The following is a 22899-nucleotide window of genomic DNA, read 5'->3' on the forward strand; positions in this document are numbered from 1 at the left end:
CCGTTCTTCTCTGCGTGAGTAGCTTAATGTTGTTCGTGTGTAATTTACGTTGAGTAGGCTAACCACGTTATTACATTAATGCATGTAAGGTGAACTAGCAAACACCATCATAGCTACATGCAGCTGTCTTCTTGTTTGATGGCAGATACTCCCTTCACCCTGGACAAAAAGGCTAAAATGACCAAAGAAAAAGTGGAAAACAGTTAAACATGAGAGGTTTTTGGACAAAGTTTGTGTTTTTTCCATTGTTTAAGCTGCTTCCAGCCAAGAGTGATACCATATATGCCCCATAGCTGCAGAAAAGGCTAACATTGTTATCTTTTTACAAAAAAACAGCTGAACATGAGAGGTTTTTGGACCAATTTTGTGTTCTTCATTCTTTAAGCACCGGTTTGAGCACCGTTTAAGCACCGGCACCGTTTCAAAAGTACCGGTTTGGCACCGGTATCGGATAAAACCTAAACGATACCCATCCCTACATATTTTTTTGTTTTCTATCTTTTAAATGTGCCACTCGCTTTTACTCTCTATTTTATTTGATACTGAAAATATTCCTGCTGGAAAAGAAACCCACGTGTTGCATCATGTATTGTGTAGTGCTATGAAAACTTCTGCTCACCCTCAGATTAACCACGGGCATGTCATTGCGGTCAGCCTTTCTGACAATGGTTGCCAGGTCCTGAAGGTGTGATGACAGGAAGGCTCTGTATGTGGAGGTGAGCCCCACGGCACGCGCCTGTTGGTAACACTGGAAGTCTGCTCCGCGGATGCCACGCATATCTCCTCTGAGCGGGGCGTTCAGCGCTACGAGATGAAGCTAGACGAAAGAGAAATGGAGCACGAAGATTAGGAGAAAGTATTCTCGTTCGTACCTGATGTGCTCTTCATTACAGATGAAATATAAAATGTGAAAGGCCTCCAGCGAGCTGATTCATTTTCACCCTCTGGGTTTGGAATTGGGTTTCATTTGCGACGAGTAATATGTGTTTGGACTCACCCCAGAGACTGCATTGAAATGCGGTGGTAGCAGGTTATAACTGTGCTGGTATCCTCTGCTTCCCTCCTGCAGCTCCTGTTCAACAAAAACGTTGGATAAGTGTTTTTTTTTTTTTAAACAAACAAAAAAACAACAACTTTGAATTAAATTTTGATTTTAAGTTGCTTTCAAAGTTCTGTTCAGTGAGGTTTCAGTGTGTGCGCATTGGTGTTCGGACCTGGCTGTGTATCCTATGGGCTCTACTCCATTCTCCGGGTCTGCTGAGGGACTGAGATGTGTCTGATGAAGGTTCATAATGGATTAACTCTCCGAGCTGACACAGAACACACACACACACACACACACACACACACACACACACACACACACACACACACACACACTGCAGTTTACTGTTGATGTCAGTGAGGCACAAACTACCACCAGCATTAATAGGACACACTGGCAAAATCCAAAGATAAGAATACAGTAATATTTGAATTTTATATAGTGTTTGATATAAAATGATGTCCAGCATTTTTGCACATAGCACTTCAGTTATTCATTTAAATAAATATTTGCAAAGTCCTTTCAATAAATATTTGAGCAAATAATCGGAACAAATAACAGACAAGTGAAAACACAAGACAAGTTTACAAAAATAATAAATTAATTGAATAATCAAAACGAAACACATATACTGAACACACACTATTGAAGCATCTTGGGTCAAAGTTGATAAGTGATGCCCATCATCTCTGGCTGTCGGTAATCCAGAGGAACCATGAGGTACTTCCTGTTGGCATTCTTGGCCTAAAATGCCTCCTTCAGGTTTGGAAACTCTAGGCCAGGGGTGTCCAACACCAGTGCTCGAGAGCTACTGTCCTACTCCAACACAGCTCAATCAAATGGTGGGATTACCTCTTCAGTGTGCCATCAAGTTTGGCAAAGGCCTGATAACAAGCTATTCATTTGATTCAGGTGTGTCGGAACAAGGATGCGTCTAAAAGCTGCAGGACAGTAGCTCTCGAGGACTGGTGTTGGACACCCCTGCTCTCTGCTCTCTACTCTGCTAAAAGTTTGAAGGAGACTATAATGTTGCTGTTTGCACTTGTTTGAGACGTGTGGTGAAACTCTACAGTACAAGAGGACAAATCGATTCTTTCGGACAGTGATTTGAAAATAGAAGCTTCACAGGAAGATGCAGCGATGATCTTATAGAGGATATTGAATCTTTCTGGTCTCGTCCTACACACCTGGATCTTGTGCCAGCCATTGCGTGCTCTGATGTACAGCTCGCCTCCCCTTTCAGACACATATGCCACGGTACCTTCAGCAGCATGGTGTGCCTCCTGGGTGAGGGCGTGGGTTGTCTTATAGCTGGTAACCTGAACACAAACCATCAGAGCATCAGTGATGACACTTTAAAATGTTAGCTAATCATTTGATTCTCCATTTATTCCAAGTATGGTTACACCTCAGCAGTGTCTTACAAAGTTTGCATATCCTGGAGAGCCTGGTGGACCAGGAGGACCGGGAGGGCCGGGGACACTGACAGCTGATGACAACACAATTACTCATAAAATCAATACACACATAGTACAGGCTGCGACTTGGTACTTGTTTTAACTTTATAGACACACATACTTGATCCGTATGGAGGGGGTGGTCCTGGGGGCCCAGGAGGGCCAGGCGGACCTTGAGGTCCAGGCCGTCCAAATCCTGGAGGTCCAGGCTGACCAGGAGAACCAGTCGGACCCATTGGACCAACAATGGATTCGCCTTTCGGACCCTAGAGAAACAACAGAATAATTCAATTCATTGTAAAAGAGTGGTATAATTTACACAACTTTGGCCAGAAGATCCGGCTTTTACAAATAATCATTTTAAAATATTTTTTAAAATATCCTGTTCTAGAATAGTATTTTTACCACATAGCTAAACTTACCACAAGGCCTGACCTCCCTGGGATCCCCGGAGGACCAGGCAGGCCCGCATCCCCTTGTTCTCCCTTCTGACCTTTGTATCCCTGATCACCTTTAGTCCCCTGAGAGATCAAAAGAGTGCTCAGGATTCACCACTCGCCACCGAAAGAGCATCAAGGTGCATTTCTAGTGTGTTAGCACATATTTCAGTCTTAAATGCTTAACAAGTGACAGTTTGTCAGTTTTAATGTTTTATTTGTGCGTTAGCTTGGTTTTATAGTTTAAAGTTGTTACATCTGAGAAGTTCTACATTTAAACTACCGTACTTTGAAAGGTTATTACTTCCTAGATTATTTTAATAATTTGTCCTGATGTACTTTTTTTTTTTTTTTTTTTAACCACGACTGTGTATTATGTGTTGTACGTGAGTACTCACCACATTTCCATCTGGGAATGTGAGCCCTAAGAAGAGAAATTACACATATCACTCACACAGAGCAAGCAGCAGAAAACTTGGTGTGAAATGTCAGCTGTGGGCTGACAGACAGAACTTCCATATACTTTGGCCTCATGATACATTGACCATATTTAAAATGAACTTCCACCACTGTCACAATATTTGTATGACAGATAATAAGGAAAAGTATCATGTGTCCACTATCATGTCATCTTAAGATCTCACCAGGAGTTCCTGGCTCCCCAGGTAATCCCTCATCTCCTTTGTCTCCTTTAGGTCCCGCTGAATGTCCCCTTGTCATTGACTCCTGTGCACAAATACATCGTCATTAAGATAACATTTGTGTTGGGAAGCTGGCCCTCATACACATTTACAGTCGGGTTACACAACAGAACAAACGAGTGAACATCAGAAAGTTAATTTGCAAAGTCAAAAGTCACAATCAGAGACTATGATAAAAACAATGGATTATTGTAAAAAAGACAAGAAGATCAAAGCTAAAAATTATTGTCAGGATTACATAAACTCCTGTTAAATACAAGGGATGCATGCTACAGACTGCAGCACTCATCCTGGGTTAAAATGTAGGATTAAGGTTCAAGCAAGCAACGTGTTATAAAAGGCTGATGAAAAAATTATGGTGGATTTAAGCTTTTCATTGAAGGATGACTTTTACCAAAAGTCGACTTGAAGACCTCCCAAAGCCCTCTGACAGATGGCAGAGAGGCCATTTACACAGAGAATGTCCTGTTACTGCACTTCATTAACTACCTAAAAACATTTTTAATCCCAAGTAAGTTTAGCCAAGCAGTCATCGTGGTGTTTTCAGCACACCATGTCTCCACAGAAGAAACTTCTGAGAGAAGGCTAAACCAAACCAAACACTCAGCACCATGACAGAAGGTACTGAAGGTCATGATGTTTATCTGAGAACATGTAGATCAGAGACGGGTTTATCATTATTTCATTACAATAAGAAAAAAGGTTGTTAAAAATAGAAGTGACCACCTATCATACTATGGAACGCCAGGACTGCCATAATGAATTAATTAAATACACCATTAAATAATTAATTAAATGTGTCAATAATTAATTAAAATCGGAAATAATTACATAAATATTTACGACACGTGTAATTAATACATTTTTGACACATTTAATTAATTATTGACATATTTAATTAATGACAAATTTAATTAATTATTGACACATTAAATTAATTTTTGACATATTTAATTAATTAATGACACATTAAATTAATTATTGACAATTTAATTAATTAATGACACATTAAATTAATTTTTGACATATTTAATTAATTAATGACACATTAAATTAATTATTGACACATTTAATTAATTAATGACACATTTAATTAATTATTGACACATTTAATTAATTAATGACACATTTAATTAATTATTGACATATTTAATTAATTAATGACACATTTAATTAATTATTGCCACATTTAAATAATTATTTAATGGTGTATTTAATTAATTCATTTTGGCACAGTTGACTCCACACAGACTGTTTTTTTCAATTGATTGAACCCATTCTGATCTACATGTAGTAAAAGGATGTCTATTTCCTTCTTCTTTTCAAAGGTTTACACAGCATCCTCTTCCTGACACAATGATTAGGGGAAGAAACAGAGAAGGCAAGCAGAATTTAGACCCCGCCCCCCTTTAACATCTGGCATATCAGTATTTGTACTGAGTGGAAAGATTGAAGTATAAGTGAAGTAAGAGGTACTGATGGTACCAAAATATATGAATTGGTCTTTGGGTAATTTGAAGAAAATGTTGAGTTGTTGGTAATGTAGATATGAATCATATACAGAATACAAAACAACCATATGTTAAAGCCAGAGGACTTAGGGCCAGTTCCACATTCATGTTGCCTTTTCAAAAACCATTAGGAGAGCAAAGAAGGACAAAGTGAAGGGAAGAAAAACACGGAGAGGAAATGAGGAATGGGTTGAGGCCCACACCAGAGAGCTGCCATGCTGTGACACCCTCACACCAAGAGAACCACCAGATGGTCTGATTTCCAACTGAAATGAACCAATCAGATGGTCAGACTCAGACTTACTCGTCCCATTTTGCAATGCGGTCTGGGGCGCACCGGGAACACTGTCTTTAAGATTCAAAGAAGAGCAGCGGAATCAGACTACAAGTCAATCACCCACCATGTCAAATGAGTCACGATCATAACCTGCGCACGAGCATTAGTCATGTTTTTCCATGTTTACCACTTTTTATGTATAAAATTTTATACAGAGAGGCAATCGGCTGCTTATAACTTACTGAAATTTTGGCAGCGTTTATTAAAAATGTCAACACTCTTTGACAAGCAGGATAAAACTCGTAACTAGTCAGGAAAATTCAGCCAGACATATTTTTAAGCTACTTTAAGTTAAAACCAGTGAGTAAATCCTGAATGAATTGTGGCAAAAACCATGTAAGATTTGGTAGTTCTGGCTTGCAATATTGTCAGTTCTTGCTGGTTATATAAACTGGTATTATTAATCAGAACTAATACTTTTGCTGTCCCTGTCTCCTTTGCACATGTGTGAGATGTGAGAACAGTAACACACAGGGACAAAAATGATCAGTCATCATTCAGAACCAGGTCCTCGCTGATGTTGACACCCCCCACATATTCTCTGGATTTTGAGATGTATTTAATATAGGAAGTGCAACTGCCTTATAAACTGGCCAGTAAATATACTAGTGACTGATGTTTTGCATCTCTGAGTCATACTTACTCCATTCAGACCAAGAATTCTTCCTGGAAGTCCAGGTGGGCCGGGAGGACCTGGAGGTCCCTGAGACAGAGAATAAAACTATTTGTAACAAATATGATGTTGCTACAAACACACATACAAGAATGGTAATGACTATTCAAAAAAAATGATTACAAAATTATTACAATGATGTCAAAAACAACCTGCCAGTGTCTGTGCTTATGTCTGAGTCTTGGTGTGTGGAGACAGACACTATCTCTGCTTTTAAGATTAGGCTTCAAACTTTCCTTTTTGCTAAAGCATATAGTTAGGGCTGGACCAGGTGACCCTGAATCCTCCCTTAGTTATGCTGCAATAGACGTAGGCTGCCGGGGGATTCCCATGATGCATTGAGTTTTTCCTTTCCAGTCACCTTTCTCACTCACTATGTATTAACAGACCTCTCTACATTGAATCATATCTATTATTAACCTCTGTCTCTCTTCCACAGCATGTCTTTATCCTGTCTTCCTTCTCTCACCCCAACCAATCACAGCAGATGGCCCCGCCCCTCCCTGAGCCTGGTTCTGCTGGAGGTTTCTTCCTGTTAAAAGGGAGTTTTTCCTTCCCACTGTCGCCAAAGTGCTGCTCATAGGGGGTCATATGATTGTTGGGTTTTTCTCTGTATCTATGAAGCGCCTTGAGGCGACTTTTGTTGTGATTTGGCGCTATATAAATAAAATTGAATTGAATTGAAAATTGAATTGAATTGAATTGAATTGAATGTATATTGAGGATTAATTTAGACGACATCGACTTCGACACATCAGATCAGTTTCATATATGGCATTTATTGAAGCTCCTCCAGCCTGCTGCTTCCTCTTAAAAGGGAGTTTTTCCTTCCCACTGTTACCAGTGCTTGCTCATAGGGGGTCATATGATTGTTGGGTTTGGCGCTGAGATGTGCTCTACCCATCCAATGATTACATGGGGAAGTTTCAACAGTTGTGCCGCACACTATACTCAGATGTACTAGCTGTAAAATAACTGGTTGAAGAATGATTCACAATATGATGATAAAATGCAACAGTATACTACTGATGGATGATTTAAGTGTAAAATAATGCTCTCTCTCTGCAATCCCTTCATGCCTTAATGTCTTACCGGTAGGCCAACAGAATCTCCTCTGTCACCTTTTCTCCCTGGGATACCAGGTCGCCCCTACATAGAGGGAAGAACGGAAAAGTTTCAGTACTTTTGGCTCAAGAGGTTTTCCCAAACACTGAACAGAATCCACTGGACTGTGAGTGCATGCATGATAGGGAGAAAAGTGTTTGAAGGCACAGAAACAAGAGCGTCATGAATGTAGTTCTTATATTTAAAAGTGAATCGAAAGGATAAAACCACCAAGCAGCTTGTCATTTCCCATTATGACTAGTTAGGGAAAAATCAGTATGCTGAAAAACATGACACATTGTTCTGCTTATCACTGACAAGTATATTCCACTCAGTGGTTCTGTGTTTCCCTTGACTTTCATATGCAAGTTAAGAACACTTTTAACCTATAGATGAGGCTTATATCCTAATAATCAAACAAACAAAATTACTCACTGGTCGCCCGGGGAAACCATATTCTCCTTTGTGTCCAGGAGGTCCTATTGGACCCTGAAATAAACAAACACACACTTATATTCAGTGTAATAACATACATAAAGGATGAATGTGTAGCAGTGATGTTCTCATAAAACTCACCGTAAGTCCAGTAGGTCCTGGGAAGCCATGGTCACCCTGTGAGAGATGAGATAGCCTTTATTTGTCAGTTGCAGGTCTTTTGCCCACAACCGAGATGACAGACCTTGCCGACCGTACATACAATACACAAACATCACATTGGGGAGACAGGTCAGGCTAGGTAGCGGAAAAAAACATCGAAATGTGTAACACAGAAGGATAATAGAGGAATGCACAGATATCAACACACCATAGCACAATAAACACAGACAGGCAACATGGGAAAGAGTTCCAGTGTGTACATCTGATCTGGGACCACTGCAATCTTTCGACTGCGCCTCCAACTGACCCAATGTCCACATCAGAGGGGAGGTAAGCGTTGGAGGTGGCGTAGGATCCGGGGTAGGGAGGGTGATGCGTCGGTGAGTGCTTATCAGTGTATATGTATGTGTGTGCGTGTCCATAGTTCAGCTGAGACAGTGTCCTTCGCCCTGCTAGGCTAAGTAAACAGTCTTCCAGCCAACCCAGGTGGCCTTGCATGGAATGGGAAGAACAGACTCAACACAGTCGTTATCAGGGTGTTTTGTTCAGCTCCGGCCTTGTAGCTGGCGCCAAGAGGGTATCCGCATGAAGTGATGTTATTTTTTACTTTAGTGCGAACAGCTCATATGAATTTCAAAGCAGTTCTACAGTCCAACACTGGTCTCTAATCTCCCGTTGGAGAGCCGCGAGCTTCGCCATACTTGCGTTCTGTGATGTTGTCATTTCTTGTGCTCAAGGAGCCGATTTCTGAGAACTCACGGCAGTGTGCCTCCCCAAGATGTCATCCAATTTTGCGCCCAGAGATGTTATTCCGGGCTAGCCCTTCCGAGATGTATCCAGTCTGCAGTCAGAGATCTTATTCTGAGTATTCACAGCAGCCGTAGCCTCTCCAAGATCTTATCCGTGCTGACTCAATGAGCCCATTTTGAGAAACTCACGCCTCTCCCATCGTTCCAATCCCAGCGGGCAGCCTTGTGGGGGTTTGAACAGCCGGTTCCGCTTTCTTAATTCTTCGATAAGTCAGAACCCTGTTACCATGGTTCCGAATAGGTAGATATCTTCAGCACTCAGGCTCACCCAAGCCCAAACTTCTCGTTGAGAAAGGGGTGTCAATTGCATTTAGGGACCAGTTGATCCAATCCATAATTCCTCTTTTAGGTTTTAGAGAACAGACTGAGAGAGAATGTTCCAGGGAAAATACAACAAAAAACACGAGACTAGACAAGGACATAAGCAGGGAAGATAAGGGAGAGGAGAAAAAGTGCGTCTGCCTCCTCCGAGAGCCAAAGAAAGAAACTGTGCACAGTAAAGCAGCAAAATGTGAGAATTACATAGGTGGAAGTAATGACAGCGGTGGGTTGCTTTCATAGTTTCAGACTAGTTCTTTCTATAAAACAACAAAGATGTTATTCTAGGTCATTCTTTTTCATTAAAAAAACCCAATGTAGCCATCATGAAAGGTCCTTAAAAGCACTTAGACCTATTTATACCTTGACCGAATTTCAGTTTCAACCTTCATGGCACCCTTGTTAACAAAAGCTAGGACTTGCATTATTTAGGGACCGAGGTTAGTATTCTATGTTAATAGTTCATTTAAGGAAAGTGGAAGGCAGAGAAGGCAGTTGAAGTGGAGTCACGTGTACGACAGAAGACACTGGTGGGGGTCTTAGCAACAGGGAGAACGGGCTTGAGGTACTTCCGAAGGCCCAGGTCAGCAGGGCACAGGGAAAGGAGAGACACCAGCTACTCCAGGTGAGGAGGATGAGCGAGAAGGCAGGGCCGTAGGACTCAGGCGGCAGGGAGCGTGGACAAGGTAAGACAGTACCTTGCAGCGCAAGGTCACCTGAGCAAACATCATTCAGGCAGACTTCCACCGTGTCTGATTCCTCGTGCAGGCAGTATACGACACCCTGCCAAGCCCAGTAAACCTCCTTGTGTGAGGGAAGAGCGAGACGTCTGCCTGTCCCCTTTGATCTGGAAGAGGCACCTAGAACACCTCCTCAGCAGCAGCCCGACTCCCCTGGCTAATGTTCGGTATCATTAGCATCATGACCAGGTGCTCAGAGTAGTTGCTGAGCAGATTGCCTCAGCAATCAGCACCAGCGAGCACCATCACGCTCCGAAGAAGGCAATCTCTTACATTAAGACTGGAGAGAAACCCCAGGCATGTCCACGGTTAACAACCGGCCTCGTCAACACAGCCTCTGATTGGCAGCTACGGGCTGACCTGGGTAAACAGCTAAAGTTCCTCCAGCACACAGATGCAGCGGCTCTATGCTCTCCACTTAGGTGCCTTTCTTTTTCGTTTCTCCTCTTTTTCTTCTTCTTTTGTTTTTCTTATTGTAAAGCCAAATTTTCCTACAACCATCTGGAATCATGCAAGATCGGATATAACAGCCAGATCCCCATTACCAGTGATTATCAGAGGATGCACAACATCCCCCCGGAGATAGCGAGAACATCGGGCGCTCCATGGATTGTTATTGGCTCTGCCAAGAAACGCAGGTTGGGCCTGCTAGCCAGGCTAAAGAAGCAGCCTTTCAAACCACTGCTCCCAAGCATCTTCCTGACCAACGCACGGTCGGTTGTCAACAAAATAGACAAACTGAACCCACTTCTCGCCGCACAGCCAATCGTCTGCGACATCCTGGTCCTCACGGAGACATGGCTAATTCCCTAATTCTCTGAGGGAATTAGCAGGTTAGCAGGCTGCACAATGCACCGGAGCGACAGAAAGTCTACAGCGGGGAAAAGCAGAGGAGGAGGTTTGTGCATTTACACACATAACAACTGGTGCACAAACACCAAGATCATCGCCACAGTCTGCTCCCCGGACATAGAGGCAATGTCTGTCATGTGCAGACCTTTCTACTTGCCCAGAGAACTGCCTGCAGTGCTAATAACAGCAGTCTACATACCACCAGACGCTAATGCTAGCTCAGCCCTTGCAAACCCTTGCACGACAAGCTATCTGAACAGCAATGGACATACCCAGAGGGAGTACACATCATTGCAGGGGATTTCAACAGAGCATGCTTAAGGACTGTGCTGCCTAAATTTGTACAACATGTGAAATGCCCTACGAGAGGAAATAACACCTTGGATCATGTTTACTCAAATACTAAGCCTACAGATGTGTTCCCCTCCCCCACCTGAGCATGTCCGACCACCTCTCCCTACTCGTTGTCCCGGCATACACACCACTCAGGAAAAGGACAAAGCCCACCATCAGAACCATTAACACCATTTCTGAGGAAGCTCTCGCTCAATTGCAGGACTGTTTTGCTCTCACAGGGTGGAGTGTCTTTGAACAGGATGACCTAGAGACTCACACAACCGCAGTGCTGGGTTACTTCAAACACTGCATGGACGCTGTCACCACGGAAAAGCGGGTCCGGGTCTACCCCAACCGTCAACCTTGGATGACAAGCAAGGTTCAGGCACTGTTGTACTCTGCATACACATCTGGGGACCAGGACATGTACAGCAGAGCAAGAGCAGACCTTAAAAAAGGCATCAGAGCAGCTAAACTGGACTATTCAAACAAGCTATCAGATCACCTCTCTAATAACAACTCCAGGAAGGTATGGGAGGGCCTGAAACACATCACCAATTACAAAGGCAATGGGACAAGCTGGCTCCTGTGTTTGTCACGGGGTGGAAAGGGACAAGTTTCTAGGGTTTTGTTACTATGCATGTTTTGCCGTGTTTTACCTTTTTTAATATTTTAATATTGTACACTGGTTTATTTTTATGAGTTTTACTGCATGTTTTTATGGTATTTATTGGTGACTTGTCCTGGAAAGACTCCGCCCCTACCTGATTACAAACCTGATCACACCTGGGAGGTCCCAGAGGCCAATAAGAGGGCCTGGCAGACCACAGAAAAAGGAGGCTTGAGAGACGGGCAGGAGCGAATGGTGTCAGGCGGCGGTGCCTGCAAGCCCGGGGGGCTGGTGGAGCTTGGTGTCAAGGAGACAGGAGGATACAGCGCCGGCAACCAGAGATGCGGAGCGAGCGGTCCGACTGCTGCAGCAACAGGAGGCCAGATTACGCGTCTGCAGGGAATTCGAGGCGACGAGACGGGCCGGTGCCGATTGGCGGTTACAAAGAAGCGGCGGGCAGAGTTAAGAGCTCTGCCCACCCGGGGTAAGTCTTTTGACTTTCCCCTTTTAATGAATGAAAGCTGCCTAAAAGAGTAGTAACTGCCGCTGCCTCCCTTCCTTTAGCGCACCGGGGCGCAGAACGCGGAGAGGAAGGCGAGGACGCCGCCGGGTTCCCCTCCTGCACGGCTCCACTGGATTTTTAATTCTTAGTGACTCTTATATCGTGGCGGACCCCACTGGACTTTTTTTAATGTTGTGTTTTATTGATTTTCATTGTGTTGTCCCCTGGCCAGGGTTGTTTTAATTCATTTTACATTTTTAACTATTTAAATATAATAAATTATATTTTAATTATACAGTTTTTAATTCGTGTGCTTTCCCTTGGCGGCTCCACTGCTCTGTCCGTTTGGAGGAAGGTTTCCCTCCTTTAAACAAACACTGTGAAAAACATCACCTTCGCTCCGTTACATGTTCACCAGACTATTCAACCTCTCCCTGACACATGCCTCTGTCCCTCACTGCCTGAGATCATCAACAATAGTCCCAGTCCCCAAGTCCACCACCATCAGTAGCCTCAGTGACTACAGACCCATCGCACTGGCTCCAGTGGTTGCAAAGTGCTTCGAGAAGCTGGTCCTAAAACACATAAAGGACTGCCTCCCACTCAGCTTCGCCCCCACCAGTTTGCCTATAAGGCAAATAGATCCACAGAGGATGCAATTTCCACTGCCCTCCACTCCACTCTGCATCACCTGGAGAATCCTGGGACATCAGTAAGGATGCTCTTCATTGATTTCAGCTCGGCCTTCAATACCATCATCCCAGACATTCTTATAGACAAGCTGGTAAACTTGGACTTTCCCCCCTCTCTAAGTAAAGACATCCCTTTGGCCAGACATGATCATCACTTCTGAGGCCTCAAAACATCTGATCATGCTGGAACTCGCAGTGCCATGGGAAGAATGGATCGAGGAGGCCAATGAGAGGAAATGTGCCAAGTACCAGGAACTAGTGCAGGAGTGCAGGGGAAGAGGCTGGGAGACTTTCTATGAGCCCACAGAAGTGGGATGAAGGGGCTTTGTGGGATGATCACTCTGCAAAGTCCTCGGCCAGGTGGGCGTGGCTGAGGCAGCCAAGAAGAGGGCCATCCAGGCTGTGAGTGAAGCGGCAGAGAATTAGCGGATTAAAAGGGCTGATCCGCGGGTAGCTATTGGTATGCAAGTCGGAGCCTGATCACCCCCAGCTGGGTTGCCTGGGCGCGGGTGTATGATGACCCGAAACACCCGATGACCCCAGGATACATACATGCGTACCAATGCATCCAGGAGATGTTTCTTGCATAGGAGCTACATAAACGGGCAGGTAATGGCGGACATGCAAAAGTTCGCGCTGACGTATATTCCAAGTAGGAAGTGTTATGAACAGCTGATCGGATCAGCAAAGCGTGTTTCTGGAATATTATGTTTTTGTTGCTGCAAGTGCTTTTTATGCAGTTTTTGTAAAGCTATATGTGGAAGGAAACTGTGACCGAGGACAAGCTGATGGCAGAAGATGTAAGTACAACTCCTCCGGTTTCATATGCAAAAAAAATTATTGCGCTAGCTCACGTGGTTGCAGAGCTACCAGGATTTAAAAATAGTTACGCAGAACAGAGCGTGCCCGCTCTGACCGGCTTTAAAGGGTTAAACTCTTTCACCACAAAGTGACTAAATATATAGAAAGTCTTTTAGGGGTAAAAAGGTCACTTGTTGGCTACCTTTGTGCCTTTGGGCCCTTGAGGGCCTCTTGGTGCAGACAGGAGAGATCCATCAGCAGCAATTGTCACCCCTGGTTCTCCTTTCTCTCCCTGTCAAAATTAAATGTGTGTTTATGTTGAGGAGAGGTGTTTAAGGTTGTTTCATAGGCATTGAAATGTTTTATGAACATGCTTTATGAATTCATACTCAGTTCTTACCTTAAGCCCTGGGGGGCCCTGGATACCTGTAGGTCCTATGTCTCCCTTTGGTCCCCTGGGGCCCTAGGAAGAGATGAAAGTTGGGAGATTCAGAAAAGGTTGTAATGAAACTGTGTGTTTAAAGATTTCTCAGGTACCTACCCCATTTAGCCAAAAGACAGCAAAAGAAAAAGAATCCAGAATAATCACATAAATATTTACATCCAGTTTTCCTGAATTTAATTATTTGGGACAAAAAGCGGTGTAGCAAAATGTTCTTACGGGAAATCCAGCTCTGCCAGGCAATCCCTCAGGACCCTGCAGCATGCAGACACACACACATGCAGAGAAAAGCACACACATAAGCAAAAGCTGCTTAACACACCTGCAGCTGCAGCAAAAATCTTAATATCAGTTCATTTACGACCCCCTTCATCCATACTCCACGACGGAGCGGAAAAAAAAGAACTTGAAGCTACGCACCGTAGGCCCGGGTGGTCCTCTGATCTCCGTGACGTTGAAGATACCCTCTGTGACATTATAGAGCAGCTGTAGACAGAAGATATAATGGTAAATGGCCTGTATTTGTATAGCGCCGAAGGAGCCCAAAGCACTTTACATATCCAGTCATCCACCCATTCACACACTGGTGATGGCAGCTACATTGTAGCCACAGCCGCCCTGGGGCGCACTGACAGAGGCGAGGCTGCCGGACACTGGCGCCACTGGGCCCTCTGACCACCACCAGTAGGCAACGGGTGAAGTGTCTTGCCCAAGGACACAACAACCAAGTCCAAGCTGGGGCTCGAACTGGCAACCTTCTGATTACAAGACGAACTCCCAACTCTTGAGCCACGATCGCCCCATAAATGATCACATTGATCACATTAGGGCACCTTTAGTATATTCAGAGATATGGAAAAAAATTGTTGGTCTGCCTCCATCTTAAGTCTTCATTCAATTAAATGTCATGTTGTGTGTTTGTGCGTACATCATGTACATTAATGACAGGTCCAGGAGCCCCAGGAGGCCCAGGTGGTCCTTGGATATTGAGGCCATCAGCTCCTCTTTCACCCTGCAATTCACATAATGCAGAATCATTAGTCCCTTACCAAAAAGAGACATTTAGAAACAAACGTGGTATTTGGAAGACATGAGAGGAAGCAACAAAACAGACAGATGAAATGAAAATGATACAACAAATCACATCTGGGATAAAAGAGTTTTTCCGATCCTACCTTGGGTCCTGGACCGCCTTTCTCTCCTTTGGCCCCCTGTTTGTAAAGAGGAAGAAAATGTTGTACAGTGAATAAGTGAATAGTGCGAATTAATTTCAATGCATTCGATTTTTTTTAATATAAATCACAACAACAGTGACCCTACAATAATACCACCCTGTGAGCAAGCACTTCATGAAAACACACACCATGTCCTCCAGGCTAAAGAGGAGAGGCATCGTCTTAGTTATTGTTGCCACGCAAAGCTTGCATGTCTGGTACAAGGGTGCATCGGTTGCTATGGAATTGGCAGTTTGTACATTTATTAAGGCATCATCAATGCTGAAATACATGGAGGCTTTAGAGCAACTTCCAAGTCACCTTTCTCAGGGAGGTCCTTGAACATTTCAGCAAAGACAATACTGCAGCTATTACAGCAGCTTGGTTTCATAGTAGCAGAGTCCAGATGCTGAACCGTACTGTCTGCAATCCAGACCTTTCACCAACTGAAAACATTTTGTGCCTCAGAAAAAGAAAAATACAACAAACAGCAGCTAAAATCCCACATCAGTCATGAACAACAACCTCCACCCAAACGAGCTGCAACTGGTCTCCTCGGACATCACAAGGAAAGGGGATGGCACACAGCTGTAAACGTGACACCGTCCCAGCTTTTTTCACATGAGTTGCAGCCATGAAATTGAAAATGAGCTAATATTGTTGCTGAAATGTAGCAATTTCTCATTTTAGCATTTCATATGGATTCACTTTTTATTTACATTTTACACAGAATCACAACTTTTCTGCAGTTGGGTTTTTACCACGGAGAATGGACCATTCAGACATTTTATCTGTAAAAAAATGTTGCCTAAAATGTTGGCAAATAAATGAATTATAGATATATAACATAGCTTTTTGCAATATTTTGACAAGGTGCCGGTTCTGGAAGATTTTAGACTAGAGCCTGTTTTTGTCTTTATCATTTTTGCAGTGTGCAGTATTTGTTTTTTTGCTGCTAACTACTTTTGAACTACCAACCACCTCAGCCATCTAACACCTGCTACTGATGTCACGGGGTGGAAAGGGACAAGTTATCTAGGGTTTTGTTACTATGCATGTTTTGCTGTGTTTTACCTTTTTTAATATTTTAATATTGTACACTGGTTTATTTTTATGAGTTTTACTGCATGTTTTTATGGTATTTATTGGTGACTTGTCCTGGAAAGACTCCGCCCCTACCTGATTACAAACCTGATCACACCTGGGAGGTCCCAGAGGCCAATAAGAGGGCCTGGCAGACCACAGAGAAGGAGGCTTGAGGGGCGGGCAGGAGTGGCGGAGTGAGTGGTGTCAGGCGGCGGCGCCTGCAAGCCCGGTGGGCTGGTAAAGGTTGGCGTCAGGAGGAAGATACAGCGCCAGCGACCAGGGACGCGGAGCGAGCGGTTCGACTGCTGCAGCAACAGGAGGCCAGATTACGCGTCTGCGGGAAATTAGAGGCGGCGAGACGGGCTGGTGCCGATTGTCAGTTACAAAGAAGCGGCGGGCAGAGTTGAGAGCTCTGCCCACTCGGGGTAAGTCTTTTGACTTTCCCCTTTTAATGAATGAAAGCTGCCTAAAAGAGTAGTAACTGCCGCTGCCTTCCTTTCTTTAGCGCACCAGGGCGCAGAATGCGGAGAGGAAGGTGAGGACGCCGTCGGGTTCCCCTCCTGCACCGCTCCACTGGATTTTTAATTCTTAGTGACTCTTATACCGTAGCGGACGCCACTGGACTTTTATTGTTGTGTTTTATTGATTTTTATTGTGTTGTCCCCTGGCCAGGGTTGTTTTAATTCATTTTATATTTTTAACTATTTAAATATAATAAATTATATTTTAATTTTACAGTTTTTAATTCGTGTGCTTTCCCTTGGCTGCTCCACTGCTCTGTCCGTTTGGAGGAAGGTTTCCCTCCTTTAAACAAACACTGTGAAAAACATCACCTTCGCTCCGTTACACTTACCCTAGGACCTGGTAGTCCAGCAGGACCCCGAAGACCCTCTGGTCCTGGTTCTCCTGGTTCACCCTGCCATCAGACACAGCAGAAAATGAGGAAATAAAAAAGCTGCAAAGAGTGATGGTGACTTCACTCTAACGTGATGTGTGGCTCACATGAAATATAATGTGCATTCCAATGATTAGAGAAAGTTCACATAGATGAACCACGCTGTTTCATCAATGACCAAAAACACTTTAGCTCAATAGTTCTCAACTAGGTCATAAAATACACAACCTGTTGGCCAGTAAATATAAACAATAAGTGAATGATAATTGATGTTGCATATCAGAAACATATACGTTGTGTCATTTACCTTGACAGAGAGCCCTGGAGCTCCTGGTGCTCCATCCTTACCCTGCAGAAAACACAAGTATGTTCAGCAGGAGCACCCTACTCAAAGAGTAACCAGATGTCGAGTATTAGTTGTTAAACATGTAATTGTAGCTATCTGTAAAGTTGTTGAAAATTCATAAACAGATTACCTGTGGTCCTGGAGGGCCAGGTGGACCCTTCAAAGAACAAAAAGGATGTGTTACTTTATATGAATCAATAGATATACTGTAAATAAACTCACACTGACCTGTGGGCCTCTGACTCCAGCTCCAGTAATCTGATCAGTCATGCCAGATCCCTCCATATCCTGAAAACGAAGCCACGGTCTGTAGTTATTGAGCTTCAATGTGATGAAAAAGACCTTTTAATGTTTTCTACTGCAATTCTCATTTTCCCCTCATTAATCAACATGAGGCTATATAGTAGCAGTGATATGTGATACAGGTGATTAATAAACTGGGTTGGGTCACCTCTGCAAAGAATTTGGTTCCTGGAGGCCCTGGTGGGCCAGGAGGTCCTGGTGGGCCTCGAAGGCCTCTCTTTCCTTCCGGACCAATAGGCCCTTGAGGCCCTGGAAGTCCTTGGACACCCGCTGACCCACTTTCACCCTTCTCAGACAAACAGGAGACTTTCATTAGCAACAACAAGAACAAGAAATGTCTTTATTTGTGGGCTACCAAACGATGTGAACAGGATGCCATTTACGGGTATGACTCTGTTTTGAGTAGTTTAAATTACCTTTGGCCCAGGAGGCCCAGGCAGGCCTTGCTCACCCTAAAGGAAGTAAAGGAGTTCGTATACTTTAGTTACCTATCATTACTAATAAAGACTGTCTATACTAAAAATGTGCAGAAGTTTGGCAATAAGGTTAGATGTCTTTTTTTTTAGCTCTTGGTGTTCATACCTTCTCGCCTGCAGCCCCAGGTGAACCTGGAGGACCAGCTTTTCCTGCTGGACCCTGGAAATATAGAAAGACACATGCAGAGTGTAGAGAAATAAAGCTGTGGTAAGTCATAGGTATGCTAGTATGGGAGCATACTGTTGCTGCGTGTTGACACTTTGGCTGTTCCAACAGGAACGATCCAGAGTGCAACTGTGACCCTCGTCACCGCAAAGGAATAGATGAATGTTTGGAAGCTGTTCGATCATTCAGCTTCTTTAAACGATAATATCATCCATGCCAACACTGCTCTGCACTAAATGATGATTTTAACCTCAATACGAAACGTTCTGCTTTAACGCAGACAACGGTAAATGGCTGTTTATATCGTTCCCTCTTATTTGTCCAACCGGCACAAACGATTCAAAGCAGCAACAAACAAATAAATTGAACAATTTATGCCAAAGATCGAGGTATTTGTGACTGTTTGCCATTTAGCTAAATGTGCTGTAGCGTGAAGGATCGATGTCATCGACCATATAGGCGAGGATGATTTTATCGTCTCTTTTTTCATCACCTAACAGCTGAAGTGATGATACATTCAGTATATTCCTTTAATCAAGCAGCACCACTCAGAGCAGTGTTTCTGTGCCAATCCACTGATGGAACCCATAAAACTCAGACTTCATTGGTGAAACACTCACTGCCAATAGAGTATTTACAGCTGATCCAAGAGAAGACTGCTTACTACTAAAGCTATCATATGTATTTCTGTTTGTTCATCAATCCAGCACATTAGGGATGCACCGATACCGATACTGGTATCGGGGCCGATACTGTAAAATGTGTGTGTACTCATACTCGTAAAAGTTAACCGATACCATGAACCGATACTAACTTATTTCATTAATCAGAGGGTGGCTTGTCATTTCTGTTGTAGTTTTTAGATTGGCCACTAGGGGGACATCCCGCGCTAAACAGGCACAGGGTTAGGCGAGTGAGACTGGCGGCTCCAGATAAAAAAGAGAAACTGGAGGCTGCTGTAGCTAGGCTAAACAAAATGTCAGCAGTGTGGAACAGCCAACTTTAACTCAGGTTTTGGAAAAGCGATGAAAATGTCAAGAGAAAATCCACGGGCAGTTAAAATAACAGAGGCTCTGACTCATTTTATCGCTCTGGATGACCAGCCAATGCCAGCCGTGGAAAGTCAGGGAGATAATGGTGCCAAAACTTTCTAAAGAGGTAAAGACAAGCAGTGTGTGCGCGATGTCAGTCCTCGGTTTAACGGCGCAGTGGACTGATGATCCACGAGCAGATGGGGAGTTCGTCAATGCCAAATACTTTCGTTATTTTGTTTGTTTGTTTACAATATGGACACTCTGCAATAATTTAAAAGTTTATTTTATTCTCAAACCTAATTTGTATTTATTTTATTCCAAACAGAAGTGTTTATTTATTATTCTGAAAGCTCGAGACAGTGCCAATAGTTCAGTGATATTTTGTTGAATTACAATGTGGAGACTCTGCAATAATTTAACAGAAGTGCTTATTTTTCACTTGAAATTTTTTTGTGGTCATTTTTATTAAGATTTTATTTTTTTTTCGGCAGAGAATAAAATAAAACCTATAAAACCTTCCAATTCATTGCATTTGTGTGTGTGTGTGTGTGTGTGTGGTAGAAGTATTGGTTTTTGTACTCGGTATCGGTAAGTACTCAGATCCAAGTATCGGTTTGAAAAAATTGGTATCGTTGCATCCCTACAGCACATTAATCTAGTCCAGGATATTTCGTTTAACTGATAATATTGAGAGCTTTTTGTCATGTGACCTTGGTGGCACTGTCACATACAAATCTTTACTTAACCAACTGTTTGGTTCATGTAGAAATTGCCCATTTGTAACTTTAGTAGCAGACGCAGGGATATATATATACAGTAGTTTATATATCCCTGAGTAAAATCAGCCAACAGAAGTAAAAAATGAATGTGACTGGTGCAAAAGGCAGAGCAGTTCCTTTACCATGTGCAGTGAGAGAAGCATGAGGTTATAAGCAATAAGAGTGTGGCCAGATCCTTTCAGTTCAGTTGTCATCATATAGAGTAAAATGTCATGCTCATTTTCTTTCCTTGGCAATGACAATTTTGGAACTGAAAGTAAAAGCACCACTTTGGGTTTCATGGCACAGCGATTATCACCTTCAGCTTTGGCACAAGCGAGCCAGCAGTTAAGATAACGTAGTTAGAGATAATGTGCAGTCATTTGTGCCTGAGCATTAGGGTAGTTAGCTAAGGTTCATCTTTATTGCTTTGACACCGTTTTATCGCGGTGAAAGCTAAATGTTGTCTACCTCAATGCTCTAGCTCTGACTGAAATTCTGCCTTTCTTTGTTTGCTGGTTTTCCAGGCAAACTGGGCAGTATACCTCGCCTGAACCCCATGCTGACTCAAAGTCAGAATCAGAACCAGAACTAGAGCCGAAGTCTGAGGTGAGGACAGCGGAGAACTCTGAGCTCAAACCTGAACCGTCAGGCCCAGAACCACTAAACCAATCCTCAACCATCTGAAACAAACAGGAGAGATCCCAGGTAGGAATAAGAAGGAGGAACAATAAAGGGACGAATAAAGATTATGGAGATAAAGGACAATGAAATGGAGAGAGACAGTTAAAGAACGGCTGGTATACACGGGTCATTGGCTTAATAAACACAGAAATGCAAATCACTACAATATAACAATATCTAAGAAATAAAATAAAGGTGGAATCTAATTGTTTGAGAAATGCACTACAGAAAATCAGAGCAAAGACTGAGAGGTGGAAAAGGAGAAAAAAGTCAATGCTCGGGCAAATTCAATGAGAAATGATCCAAATAAAATGTGAAGGTACAGTAAAACAGAACATATGAAAAAAACAATATTATAGGCTATAATAATGTATCCTGATGTAGCGCTGTTATACTAACAGAGGTGTCTGTCCAGTGTCTATACAGCATCTATAGTTCTGATTTCTTCATTTTTTGCATATTTGTCACTCTTAGATTCTTCAGATCATCAGATAAATTTAAAAATTAGACAAAGATAACTTAAGTAAATACAAAATGCAGCTTTAAATTACTTTCTTTACTAAATGAAAACAGCTAACCAAGTCTTCCAGGTCCTGTGTGTTAAAGTAATTTCCCCCTAAACCTAACAACTGGTTGTGCCACTCTTGGCAGCAAGAACTGCAATCAAGTGTTTGCAATTACTGCCACAGAGCATTTCTTTGTTTGGCACGCCCTTCTTTGTAGAATTATGTGAATTCATCCACACTGGAGGATTTTCAGCCTGTTTGAGGTCATGCCAAAGCATCTCAGTCACATTTAACTCTGGACTTTGACTAGGCCACTCCAGTGGACTTGCTGGTGTGTTCTGGATAACTGCCCTGCTGCATAACCTAACTGAGCTTCAGCGAATAAACTGATGGCCAGAAATTTCTCTTTTCCTGGTGCAGAGCAGAATTCATGGTCGTCCAGGAAATCAAAGACGAGTACCGCCATCCTTACAACTGCCAAACCTGGATTTGTCCATAGGTTTGTTAGATGGAGAAGTGTGATGTGTCACCACAGACAACACGTCTCCACTGCGTTACTTTTTCCACACAGGACCATGCAGGTGTGCATACGTCTGCAGAATCCCATCAGTGTATATCACATAGATTTTTGTATTTAAAACAAATCATCTATTTTTCACTTAAATTGAAGGTTAACTTACTGGTACTCCTTGTTTGCCTTGAAGGCCATCACTGCCAGGTGCACCAGGTGGTCCAGCATGCCCAGGAGAAAGTCCTTCAGTGGTGGCAGATGAGGACAGGTGGGGTGCAGGGGGACCAGGAGGTCCTGGAGGGCCCGGTGGACCGGGAGGACCCTAATGGAAGGAGATGTTCGATTGTTTTTCACTGCCGTATTTGACTGTCAGACTCTTGCATCTGTTAACTAGTCCTTTCTCTTACCCGGATGAGTTCTGCATCGCTGTCCAGGTCTTCAAACCCAGAACCCAGGGCATCTGGTCCATACTAAAACACATTCATCAAGATGTTTTTCTTTGTATTCATGTCTCATTTATGCTGCCTACATTTGATATCATTGCTAAAATGCAAGACAATACAGATTATCTGAGCAGACGCACATTGAGAGGAAGAAGCGAAGCCATAAAGTGTTACTCACAGGTACACTGCGTGATCTGGGGGGTCCAGGGGGTCCAGGAAGGCCAGGGGGGCCTGGTAAACCAGCTCCCGGGGCTCCCTGTAAGGAGGCAGGGAGGAGTAAAGTACAGAAGAAAAAGACATAACTTTTTCTTTTCATTATCATAAAATAAAACTACATTTGGAATAAAGAGTTAATTAAATGCAACATGGATGCATTAGCTGGACCTTCTCTCCTTTAGCTCCAACTTTTCCGTTCAAGCCTGGAAATCCTTGAGACCCTTTTTGGCCCTGACGATGAAAATACAATTAGTGAGCGTAGCAACTGAAACAGAAAAAATAAGCAGACACAGTGCT

General features: G+C 43.2%; 1 protein-coding gene across 3 annotated transcripts in view; it reads right to left on the reverse strand.

Annotated features, from left to right (window-relative positions):
• The window catches only part of LOC146498433 (collagen alpha-1(XV) chain-like), a 69571-nt gene that overhangs the window by 10179 nt on the left and 36493 nt on the right, over positions 1-22899 (reverse strand). For 2 of the 3 annotated variants that reach the window (XM_085141196.1, XM_085141194.1), the window contains 31 exons: positions 22771-22833; positions 22565-22642; positions 22351-22413; positions 22113-22265; positions 18391-18444; positions 18225-18260; positions 17957-18094; positions 17734-17793; positions 17636-17662; positions 17467-17508; positions 17118-17180; positions 15140-15175; positions 14893-14976; positions 14385-14450; positions 14184-14219; positions 13923-13985; positions 13725-13814; positions 7842-7877; positions 7701-7754; positions 7254-7310; positions 6132-6191; positions 5456-5500; positions 3584-3665; positions 3338-3363; positions 2925-3023; positions 2624-2768; positions 2470-2534; positions 2233-2364; positions 1215-1310; positions 998-1072; positions 620-817 (listed from right to left, as the gene is read on the reverse strand). In XM_085141196.1, coding sequence (XP_084997322.1) covers positions 620-817; positions 998-1072; positions 1215-1310; positions 2233-2364; positions 2470-2534; positions 2624-2768; positions 2925-3023; positions 3338-3363; positions 3584-3665; positions 5456-5500; positions 6132-6191; positions 7254-7310; positions 7701-7754; positions 7842-7877; positions 13725-13814; positions 13923-13985; positions 14184-14219; positions 14385-14450; positions 14893-14976; positions 15140-15175; positions 17118-17180; positions 17467-17508; positions 17636-17662; positions 17734-17793; positions 17957-18094; positions 18225-18260; positions 18391-18444; positions 22113-22265; positions 22351-22413; positions 22565-22642; positions 22771-22833 — 2322 coding nt within the window. The remainder of the gene's footprint in view (positions 1-619; positions 818-997; positions 1073-1214; positions 1311-2232; positions 2365-2469; positions 2535-2623; positions 2769-2924; positions 3024-3337; positions 3364-3583; positions 3666-5455; positions 5501-6131; positions 6192-7253; positions 7311-7700; positions 7755-7841; positions 7878-13724; positions 13815-13922; positions 13986-14183; positions 14220-14384; positions 14451-14892; positions 14977-15139; positions 15176-17117; positions 17181-17466; positions 17509-17635; positions 17663-17733; positions 17794-17956; positions 18095-18224; positions 18261-18390; positions 18445-22112; positions 22266-22350; positions 22414-22564; positions 22643-22770; positions 22834-22899) is intronic. The other variant, XM_085141195.1, reaches the window with a different exon arrangement.

This window comes from Neolamprologus multifasciatus, chromosome 18 (genome assembly GCF_963576455.1).
Source record: "Neolamprologus multifasciatus chromosome 18, fNeoMul1.2, whole genome shotgun sequence".
NCBI lineage: Eukaryota > Metazoa > Chordata > Actinopteri > Cichliformes > Cichlidae > Neolamprologus > Neolamprologus multifasciatus.